This window comes from Crotalus tigris, unplaced genomic scaffold, assembly GCF_016545835.1.
Source record: "Crotalus tigris isolate CLP2741 ecotype Arizona unplaced genomic scaffold, ASM1654583v1 scf7180000019189.1338056, whole genome shotgun sequence".
NCBI lineage: Eukaryota > Metazoa > Chordata > Lepidosauria > Squamata > Viperidae > Crotalus > Crotalus tigris.
Window position 1 is genome coordinate 727,428 of NW_024097425.1, and position 11,959 is coordinate 739,386.

The 11,959-nt window shown below is 40.4% G+C and overlaps 1 protein-coding gene across 2 annotated transcripts in view; it reads left to right on the plus strand.

Moving 5' to 3' along the window:
• Nucleotides 1-8,321, plus strand: part of LOC120315945 (L-amino-acid oxidase) — a 33,051-nt gene extending 24,730 nt beyond the window's left edge. For both annotated transcript variants that reach the window (XM_039361013.1, XM_039361014.1), the window contains exons 4-7: nucleotides 22-223; nucleotides 3,191-3,259; nucleotides 4,902-5,038; nucleotides 6,382-8,321. In XM_039361013.1, the coding sequence (XP_039216947.1) occupies nucleotides 22-223; nucleotides 3,191-3,259; nucleotides 4,902-5,038; nucleotides 6,382-7,189 (1,216 nt within the window). In that variant the 3' untranslated portion in view covers nucleotides 7,190-8,321. The remainder of the gene's footprint in view (nucleotides 1-21; nucleotides 224-3,190; nucleotides 3,260-4,901; nucleotides 5,039-6,381) is intronic.
• The last annotated feature ends 3,638 nt before the right edge of the window (nucleotides 8,322-11,959 follow it).

The following is an 11,959-nucleotide window of genomic DNA, read 5'->3' on the forward strand; positions in this document are numbered from 1 at the left end:
TTTCTCCTTTCCTCTCCCCAGGATTGTCCGGGAATATATCAAAAAGTTTGATCTGAAGTTGAATGAATTTTCTCAGGAAAATGAGAATGCATGGTATTTTATCAAAAACATCAGGAAGAGAGTACGGGAAGTCAAGAACAACCCTGGCCTCTTGGAATATCCTGTGAAGCCTTCAGAAGAAGGCAAAAGTGCTGCACAGCTATATGTAGAGTCCCTCAGAAAGGTTCAGATAAGTCCTAAAATTTATTTTTAGTCAGGAAATTTACTCTATGGCTTGTTTCAAGCAGTGAAGCATATAGACATAAGGTTCCAAAAGAACTCTCCAAAACTAGTTTATAATCCAGAGCTGTCCTCAGGGTATGGTTAAAAAAGTCAAGATGGAGGCCATCATAGAGTGATTGAGGTTCTGCCTGTTTTTTAATGTGCAGGGAGGGTTCCCATCTTGACAAAATGATAATTGTTGAATTCTTGATTGCTTTCCTGCAAGTGTTTTGTTATCAGCTTGGGTAACCTGATCACTGCAAGGGGAGAGTGTAGTTTGTTGGCTGATTATAGATGGTAGTTAGCCCTACCAATCATGGTTGGGATGTGGTTTTTTTCCTTGATAGTTCCTTGATCAGGTTATTGTTTCTTCTTTGTTAAAGTTTATCTGGTCCTATTTCAGTTTCTCTAGGTTCATTACTAGAAAAGAATTATTCTGGGTTATTTATTTCACTTAAAATGCATAAACTAAAGTCAAGGAAGGAATAGTCCAGTGGTGGCGAACCTATGGCACGGGTGCCAGAGGCAGCACTCAGAGCCCTCTCTTGGGCACACGCACCGTTGCCCCAGTCCTAGGCCTTCAGATGGGTTTTATAAAACCTTTTCGCTTTAGGCTTCCTCCGCCATGTACAAAAAAAAAAGGTTCAATCAATCAATCAATTTCAACTTCTTGCAGGGAAAAAAAAGATCTTGCAAAGTTGGAATTGATTGATTGAACTTTTTACTCCCATCCAGTCTGCTGTTACCACCGCACCCACGCCCACCTAACGGGCCACACCCACCTGGCACCCGACGATGCATAAGTGGGTTTTGGGTTGCAGTTTGGACACTCGGTCTCCAAAAGGTTTGCCATCACTGCATTAAGGTATTAACACCAGACAAATAATCAAGCAGAAAACATACCCTAATCAAAGAGAAAACCACAGTTCTGCCAATATTGGCAGGACACAATTCTGTATATAAACAGGGAGCAAACCACACACTCATTAGAACTGATGATATTACCTAGTCAGGTAATGATGCAAGTGAGCAATCAAGCTTAGAAAAGGCTAAAGATTCCACCTAGCTTTTACAGGTAGTCCCTAGTTAACAATTCCACTGTTTAGTGACCATTCAAACTTACAGTGAAAGTTTGAACGGTCACTAAAACGTAAAGAAAGTTTACAATAGGTCCTTACACTGGCCACAGCATCCTTGCAATCGCATGATCATGATCTGGGCACTTAGCAACCAATGCAAATTTATGATGGTTGCTGCACATGAGCCAATGCATACAGGTGGGAAATCCAGGCATATTTCATTTTTTTCCCATATTTATGTAAATATAGCTCATTAAGGTAACTTGCTTTTCAATGTATCAAATTGAAACTTATTCAGAAAATGGGTTAATTCAGCAAGTGGGTTGAGAGCTGCGCAAATACCCCTGATGTCTGCTTGAATAACTTTATCCACTTTATCCATTTTTAATCTGCTGAGGGTTCAAAGAGCAGATTGTATTGGCATTGACTGGTCAACCCTCTTAACTTTCCTCTGTGAGTCTTGGAGATTGGCCTGGCCAGCAGTTGTAGGAATATTCTGACCAGAAAAGCGAGATGAGTCTAGGAGTTGCCTTTTTAATTGTTCCCAATTGCTCAGGGTGTATTTAGGATGACATAAGCTTTCAAATGGTAGATGGGGTTGTGTTGTCAAGAGACACCTAGGGCTAATGTTAAAAATCAGGTGGAGTCTGATACCATCATTTCCGACTGACATATTTTATTAAAAGGCATAAATTCATCAGATGCACGGAGTGGCTAGACCAGAGTTTCCCAACCTTTTCAATCTTAAGAGGTGTAGAAATTCCAGCTGCTGAGAGGCCTTAGTTTCTGAAGGCCATTTTTCTTTTCACATTCAAAAGCTAATTTTTAGGGATTGCTCTGAAATAAAACGGTTTATTCTTAAGCAAGAGCTCTCCGAGCTCTCTTGAGCAAGATTTATTAAAAGGACATAGTACTGATACATACATTCTAGCAAGTGTAGCATTTTTTAAAAATAAGAACCAATTTATCATTATTTTATTAATAGTAGTTTTATTTATTCTTATATTTACATACTACCTTTATATTTGTACAGCTCAAGACAGGGTATTTAATGCAACACTCCTATTTTCCCACAACCACCTTGTGAAATGGGATGGGTTGAGAGAGAGGAGCTGGGCCAAAATCAAGAAGACGGACTATTCCAGTGATGGCGAACCTTTTAGAGACCGAGTGCCCAAACTGCAACCCAAAACACACTTATGCATCGTTGGGTGCTGTGTGGGAGTGGTCCATTGGGTGGGTGTGGCCCATTGGGTAGGTGTGGTTGCGGTGGTAATGGCAGACTGGGTGGGGCTAAAAAGTTCAATCAATCAATTCCAACTTTGCAAGATCTTTTTTTTCCCCACGAGAAGTTGAAATTGACTGATTGGTTGAACCTTTTTTTTTTTTTGCACATGGCGGCAGAGGCCTAAAGCGAAAAGGTTTTATAAAACCGAGCTGAAGGCCTAGGACTGGGGCAACGGCACGCGTGCCCACAGAGAGGGCTCTGAGTGCTGCCTCTGGCACCCGTGCCAAAAGTTCACCACCACTGCTCTAGTTGTTCCTTTTCTATTATGACAAAGCTGTTATCTTCATATTGGATCCATACTTTTGGCTGTATGTGTGGGAGTGCCGTAGTTTCAATATAGTGCTATGTTTTATTATACCATACTGACTTTAATAATTTTTCCCATTTGTCATAAACCTCCTAGTTCTAATCTATACAATATAATACTCTATCAATATTGATTCTGCATTTGTCCTTTTTATGTGTGTCTTTTTTCTTTTGTTTGATGTAATACCTTTTTAACAACAAACACTTGCTTTTCCTTTCTCCTATGTCTCCTTTATCTTTTCCAAATCATTCTCAGGTTGTAAAAGAATTAAAAAGGACTAACTGCAAATACATACTAGATAAATATGACACCTACTCAACAAAGGTATTTGGATTGTGCCTTGAAACCATGTCTCCAAAGAGTACAGTTTGTGGCAGGGTGCGGTGGGGTGGAGTAATATTTAAGGCATATTATCATATTCTTCTTAGGGTATTATTAGAATATGAGACAAATTACTTACTGAACCATCTGAGAGTTTCAAATACTAAAATGAGCTGTGATCCAAAGAGCAAGATGGCAGTCAATGACAATGGTGACATTGAAGATCCACCTGTTTTTAATGAGGTTTTTATTTGCACATGCAACACAGTAAAACACAGGTTGGAGGGGTCTCCTTGTCATGCAGGACTCATGGCAATTGACTGTGTCCCCCCTAAAGCCATGCAATGGCCTTCTTAAACAGTATCCAGACCCGACTCAGATAACAGTCAGAGATATTGCCTGTTTGGCCTATTTTAACTTAGTTCTTCAAGTGGTGAGTAGGAATTTGATACCCCTCAAATCAATCTGAATACTAATTGGACTGATTGCAACATGCTTGCCATAAAGCCTGACTGTTGATTACAAATATAGGAAAGCACAATCAAAAAGTTATTAAGGGCATCACAGAAGTACCATATTTTCTTCTTAGGACATACAGATTGCACTACATGCTTAACTTTGTCCTATTCTGCGCTCATGCTGACTTAACTCTAAGCTGGCTAACAAGCATTTTGTTTGGACTGAGACACTTGGACTACAGTCTGTAAAGGATTTGGTCTAATGGAGAAGGTGGCCATATTATATTTAATGAACGGGATGAAATGCAATTAGTTCAAACAGCAAGCTACCATGTTGTCTGACTGGACAACGCTTTCTTTCCTGTGGGTAGATCTTAATAGGCATGTACACTTTTATAAGTGTATCATTAAATGTATATGTGCAAAGTTAAAGCACTGAAATGCAGGTATATTCATGAATGCACAATGACAAACTTTAAAATTTGGAATCCCTTCCTATTATAACCTTGCTTGAGATTTTGCCAGGCATTGCTCGTATCATCTCAAGCTTTATCCCTTTTATTGAACATCATGTACAAGTAGTCCTCAACTTACAAGAGTTTGCTTAGTGACCGTTCGAAGTTATAATAGCAGTGAAAAAAGTGATTTATGACTATTTTTCACACTTATGACCATAGCATCTCTGTGCTCATGTGATGAAAATTCAGACACATGGTAACTGACTCATATTTATGACCTTTGCAGTGTCCCAGGGTCATGTAATCACCTTTTGTGACAATCAGTCAATGGGGAAGACAGATTCATTTAACAACTACAGTGATTCACTTAACAACTATGGCAAGAAAGGTCGTAAAATGGGGCAAAACTCACCTAACAATTGACTCGCTTAGCAACAGAAAATTTGGGTTCAGTTGTGGTTGTCAGTTGAGGACTACCTGTATATTGCTTTCAATAAAATGGAAGTTATTTAAAAGACAGATTATTCCCCTGGAGGTCATTAAGTAGAACAATAACAGAATGATTCTGCTTTGTGCTTAAACCCCTAACTCAACACCTCCTCAAAATTAGAAGAATTTGTCCTATTTGCAGCTCACTGGTTACAATCTGAAATCAAGCTCCTTGCTCTGAAAGGATGTTCTTGGACAATACATTGGAGACAAATGTCAGAATTTCTCTCTCCAAAACAGGAATATCTACTTAAAGAAGGAAATCTGAGTCCTGGAGCTGTAGATATGATTGGAGACTTACTGAATGAAGATTCTGGCTATTATGTGTCTTTTATTGAAAGCCTGAAACATGATGATATCTTTGGTTATGAAAAAAGGTAAGCAAACCTGTATCACTTGGATTAAATGACTTCCTCATCATTGTCCCATTTTAAAGATGAAATCCCTTGTTTATCCATTGAAGGATCCATGGGAATCTGCAAGGGTCTGGAGATAAAAATCTGCAAGAGGGCAGGCTCATGAAACAGTCAAATCCTCATCTCATTGGTGTGGGAATGCACACAAACCCTGAACTCTTCGTTGCCAACTAAAGTCCTGGCAGCAATTAGGAAATCTGGCATGGCTAGGTTGGGTATCCATTAACCCAAACCACAAGCTAAAATAATATTGCAGTTGCAAGAAATGCCAGTTATCAATAATAGTAACATTATCGCTAGATATTAATTTTTATATCAGTTAGAAATGGCATATGAAGATTGCCATTTGTGCAAACTTGTTCTCTATATAACATCTCCTCTGCTTTAATTAAATCATTAGGTTCACAGTTGCTAGATATTCTTTTTGAAGCATCCTGTAAAAAAAACCTTGGGACTAATGTTCTGGACTATAAAGATAGCATTTCATGTTAAACCATTCTACAAGGGACAAAGCACATTATGCTTTGTATTTCACAGTTAATTCTAAAAAAGTATCGGGATTTTGCAAACTTTGCTTAGCATTGCAAATATTCACACAGTCAGTTTCTATATCAAGGCTTGTATAGTGTTTGCTTATCCAAGCTATGCACAACTAAATAGGAACTAAGTTGTTCATTTCAGCTCAGGTATAAATGTCCCTTTTTACATTCTCCCTCAGCTCAGATTTACGTAGTCATATTTGACAGATATTTCTGAGTAGACAACTTGAGATAATGCCATCTTCTCTTTCAAACGTAAAATATTTTTACATAAAATATGTTAAAAATGTAAAATTATTATATCAGTGTATATTTTCCTGAGATAAATTTGTATAGATAAAATGATATTGCCAATAATTTCGAAAGGCATTCCTTAATCAAACTTATTTGATATTTCAGATATTTGCTTATCTAAGAATTAAACAAAAGCATTATGGCAATAATATCTTTTGTTTAATGGCCCTTCCTGATGAGATCCCTGATATGGTATCACTAGATATTGTAACGCTGTAAGCCGTCCAGAGTCACCTCATGGTGAAATGGGCAGCAAACAGATTTGATAAGCAAAAGCAATAAATAATAGAGAGCGAAGTCAAAATAAGAATAAAGAATGTTGTTTGCTTTCTATCAAATCTGCTGCCAACTTCTTTCCAGAACTGTTTTCATTTCATTGTTCTGTGACAAAATGTCTTTTTATTCACTAATGTCATCATCCAATTTTAGCAGAGCAGGTTTTTACTTCCTCTGTCCCACTTGGTCTTCCAGATTTGATGAAATTGTTGGTGGAATGGATCAGTTGCCTACATCCATGTATGAAGCCATTAAGGAAAAGGTGCAGGTGCATTTCAATGCCCGAGTAATCCAGATACAGCAGAATGACAGGGAAACCAAAGTGACATATCAAACCTCAGCAAATGAGATGTCATCTGTGACAGCTGATTATGTCATTGTGTGCACTACATCAAGGGCCGCCCGTCGCATCAAGTTTGAACCACCCCTTCCGCCAAAGAAAGCACATGCTTTGCGGTCTGTCCACTACAGAAGTGGCACCAAGATCTTCCTCACTTGCAAAAGGAAATTTTGGGAGGATGATGGCATTCATGGTGGGAAGTCCACAACTGATCTTCCATCCCGATTCATCTACTACCCTAACCATAACTTTACTAGTGGAGTTGGGGTTATTATAGCCTATGGCATTGGTGATGATGCCAATTTCTTTCAAGCTCTTGATTTCAAGGACTGTGCTGATATTGTCATTAATGACCTTTCATTGATTCATCAGCTGCCCAAGGAAGATATCCAGACTTTCTGTCGTCCCTCAATGATTCAAAGATGGAGCCTGGATAAGTATGCTATGGGTGGTATAACCACCTTCACTCCCTACCAGTTTCAACATTTTAGTGAAGCGCTCACTGCACCTTTTAAGAGAATCTACTTTGCAGGGGAGTATACAGCCCAATTTCATGGTTGGATTGACAGCACAATTAAGTCAGGGCTGACAGCAGCAAGAGATGTGAATCGTGCTTCTGAGAATCCATCAGGAATCCACCTGAGCAATGACAATGAATTTTAAGAAGGAGGTCAGCAATATTTCAGACTAAAATTCCCAGAATACCAATTGGTAATTCTAGGAGCTATAGTCCCGGGAGGTTGGAGCCAGAAGGAAGTGGGGGAAGTAAGCTGGCTAAATTATCAAAAGTGATCTATATCAGCCAAAACATGTCAAAATATAGGAGAGCATTTTAGAGGAAACAGAAATAAACCACAGAATGAAAAGGATTATTAGCATGCCACCCCAATTTGGAAAGGAAGTCCTCTCAAGACAATCTATATATACTACTAAAACTCTCTTTTCTGTAACATTTTACTGGGCAAAACAGTGCATCATAGAGCAAGAAGTTTTGAACCAAAATACCTCTAATGGTCTAACTTACAAAATGCATCCAAACTCTAGAACCCATGACTTTCCTGGAATTAAAATTTAGTAATTTTTATGAAAGGTTTTATGACATTTGTCTGAAATGGTATAGAGTTTCCTTCTTGAGCAGGAGGTTAGATCAGAAGACCTCCAAGGTCCTTCTCAACTCTGTTATTCTGACAAAAAAAATATATCATAAAACAGTTTATGTTATGTTATGTTATATATCATAAAACATTTCCTGGGCTGATGTTTTACTGTGCTGTACAGTTCGCCATGGGCTATTTTCAAGGCAGAAACATCTGTGAATGTATCCCAACTTTTCAGGGAAGGTAGCACATTATTTTTGCTCTGCCATTGTTCAAGTGATTGAGGAATCTGGTAAAAAATTATCTCTAAGGGATGACCAGAAAGTCATGGATTGTCTAGTGTTGCAATAAAGATAGGATCCTTCTGTTGCCCTTTCCAAAAAGTAATGGAAAAGAAACATGCAATTGTTGTTAATGTGGCTTTGTGAGTTTATTTTAAAGGGTCTCATATGTATGACCATATTTCTTTGGGACGTCAAGCATCTAGTGGTCCTAAGCTATGATTCTATATTTCCTACAACCATCAAAAATTGTCAGTACTACAGTGTCACTGATGGAGAAAAAAACACATTATGGCATCAAGCAGGCCTGTAGACAACCTTAATTTGTAATTTATCCAGTTTGCCACCCTCCTCTGACTAGTGTTCCGAAAAACTGGGGATACAGACAATTATAATAAAACTACATATTATATTTTTTCTGCCTCTTCCATTTGTTTGTTTGTTTCTGCTTTAGCTTCGGCCTGGAGATGAAGAAATCCTGGGACTCTAAAATAGTTAAATCAGTTTAAATTAATCTGGTTTTAAATTAAATTATTAAAATTATTTTTTAAAATTAAAACCACTATAACAAAAATGCAACATGCTTTGCATTTAGAACTGCTAATGAATAGTTTATGGGTGGGAAGAAATCTTAAATGAATGAAGACTACACTCTCAAAAAGATAAAGGTATCTGGTAGTAGTGCATTTTGTCAATTTTCACAATCTAATTGGGCAGACCAACTGTCAGAATTCCCAGGAGTGGACAGAAGTGAACAGCCAAAATAGAAGAAGCTACTATCTCCTTGAAGTTTCTCCACACAATCATGTATCTTCTTGTTAACTTTCAACCACAGAATCATGATGGTGACTGGAACAATTGTTTTTATTGGCATATAAACTTTAGCATATGAACAACTGAGAAATAATTTTGTAGAATTAATCTAACAGTACAGAGACATGAAGAGCTGCTTCAAAACAAAGGAACTGCTTTATGAACAGTTCTTTGCCATTCTTCATAGAGAAGATCATACAAAATATCTATGAAAAGTACAAAGGTAGCCATATAAAAATTCTAATGCAGGGTACATGTGAATGTAACCCTGTACGGGTAGTCCTCGACTTAAGAGCATAACTGAGCTCAAAATGTCTGTTGTTAAGTGAGACATTTGTTAAGTGAGTTTTGCCCGGTCTTTCTTGCCACAGTTGTTAAGTGAATTACCTCAGTTGTTAGTAACCTGGTTGTTAAGTGAATCTGGCTTCCCCATTGACTTGGCTTGTCAGAAGGTCACAAAAGGTGGTCACATGATCCCGGGACTCTGCAACCGTCATAAATATGAACCAGTTGCCAAGCATCTGAATTTTAATCACACGATCATAGGGATGCTGCAAAGGCCATAACTGTGAAAAACAGTCATGTCACATTTTTCAGTGCCGTTGTAAGTTTGAACGGTCACTAAGTGAACTGTTGTAAGTTGAGGACTACCTATATTAGCAGCCCTTGGTTCTTCACATTAGCAAAAAGTCAGTTCACCCTCAAGTCAATCTCAACTCCTGACAGCTATACGGATAGCCCATGCAATGGTCCCGGGCAATTGCAAAAGCTGCCCGGGACCGGACTGAGAGGCGCCAGCCCTGCGTGCATGCGCAAGGTGTGAAAGCGCTCCGCAAGTGTATCTTTTAGGGCCGGATCTCTGGCAAGTTAAGAGGCCTGCATGCCTCGCAGAGTGGTTGTTGTTGGATGAGATGTTTACAATAAAGACTGTTGTTGCAAGATGAGCCTTCGTCACTCTTCACTGCTCACAGGACTTAACACTGGCGACGAGGATGGGATCATTTACAAGCAGAAGAAAGAGAAGCTGTAAATACTCACCATGAAGTCCTGAAGAGGGGAAGTCGGCGTTGGAATCAGCGTCTCAAGCCTGCCAGTACAGCATCGCTGGAAGGTGAGCTCGGCTGAAAGACCCTTCCCCCCCCATAAGAAGTGTAGAGGAATGAGAGGGAAGACTATAACTGTAGAATGGTGAAGATTGGTTGCATTTCTGAGTTTGATATCTCTCACCCAGAAAAATGGGACTCTTATGTTGCAAGGGTGGAGAATTATTTTAGGGTGAACCAGATAAGGGAAGATGGCTTGAAGGCTGCAACACTGTTGTGTGTCTGTGGTCAGGAAGCGTTTGAAATTGCAGAGAACCTGGTGACTCCTGCACTTCTGGAGGCAGTCATGTATACTGACTTGAAGAAATTGCTAAAGGAACATTTCCAGCCCAAATTGTCTGTGATTGCATGGAGACACACATTTGAGCAAAGGGACCAGAGGGCAGGTGAATCTGCTAAAGACTTTATTGCAGCTTTAAGGTGAGCAGCAAAGCCATGTGAGTTCAAGGACCTGGAAGAGAGGCTGCGAGATTGCTTCGTCTGTGGGTTAAGGAACAGAGACTTGCAGCAGAAGATTTTTGCTAGAGAGGATGTCACTTTCCAAGATGCACTGAGGGAGGTGACAGCTGAAGAAGCAGCAGGAGGGGCTGTGAGGACTCTACGGCCTACCAAAAGCGTTCCAGAGACAGCTACAGTCCATCAGGAGGACATCAAAGAAGGATCAGACATGGATCCTGAAGGAGAGGTGAATAGACTTTACCAGCCAATGGGAAGGAAGCAGAAGGAGTGTCAGGACAAGGTCACTGCAGCCATCAAATGTTTCGGGTGTGGAGGAAACCACAAGAGAGCTGAGTGCAGGTTCCGTTCCGCATATGCAGAGGGTGTGGCAAGAGAGGCCACATCGCAGCCATCTGTTTGAGTCACCAGAAGGTACAACTTCAGGAAGAATTGCGTCTGAAAGGTACCAGGGTCCCCAGCCAAAATAGGGTGGGCTTCTGCGCATCATGCAGGAGTATTTTGAGGACAGGCACGCATAAGCCCTTAAAGGAAAAAACTGTCCCTTAAAGTACGGTTGCAAGAGGTGCCTATAACCATGGAATTGGACACTGGGTCCGCTCTCTCTATTATTTCTAGCAACACATTTAGAAAGATTTGCAACAGCAGTGGCTTTCGAGCCAAACTAAGACCATCCAACATAATACAGACTTCCCAAATTCCAAGGTGTGTGTTAAGGGGGAGGCCACCCTTAACGTACAGCACAAGGATTTTGAAGGTCATCTAGGTGTGTTGGTTGCGGGGGGGGGAATGCACGAGCCTTATTGGACTCGATTGGTTTGAGGCCCTGGGAATCCCCGGGGCTGCACAATTTGCAAATGCCGAGCCTAGCAGAAGTCTGCAGGGAGTCTGCAGATGTGTTTAGTTCAGAGCTTGGATCCTTTAAGGGGCCTCCAGTCTCGCTACGGTTAGACCCAACCATCACGCCCATCAGGATTAAGCCAAGGAGGGTTCCTTTCACCCTCAAGGCCAGGATTGATGCTGAACTGGACAAATTGCTTCAGCAAGGTATTTTAGAACCTGTAGATTCAAGCCCATGGGAAACCCCAATAGTAATGCCTCTAAAGGCTAATGGAGATATACGGATATGTGCAGATTACAAGTGCACACTAAATAAGGCACTACAACAGCATGCTTATCCAGTACCTGTGGTAAGTCACATCCTGGCCTCCCTTAAGGGGGGTCACATATTTGCAAAGCTTGACCTGGCACAGGCCTGTCAACAGCTGCCTGTTGATGATGCAGCTGCAGAGGCCCAAACTATTGCAACCCACAGAGGGGCATTTAAAGTCAAGAGACTGCAATTTGGGGTAAACATAGCCCCTGGCATATTCCAGAGCGTCATGGAAAGCACGCTTCGAGCTATTCCTGGGGTCTGTCCCTACTTTGATATGTCCTCATTGCTGGGGAGTCATCTCAAAATTTAGCTGAGAGATTAAGAGCTGTCTTGCTCCGTTTTAGAAGAGCAGGCCTTAAACTTAAAAAGGGAAAATGCAAAATAGGAGTCAATTCTACTGACTTCTTAGGATTCAGAATAGATGCTCAAGGAATCCACCCCGCTGAAGATAAATTGCAAGCCATACAAAAGGCCCCAAGCCCTAAATCAGTGGTTCTCAACCTGTGGGTCGGGACCCCATTTGGGGT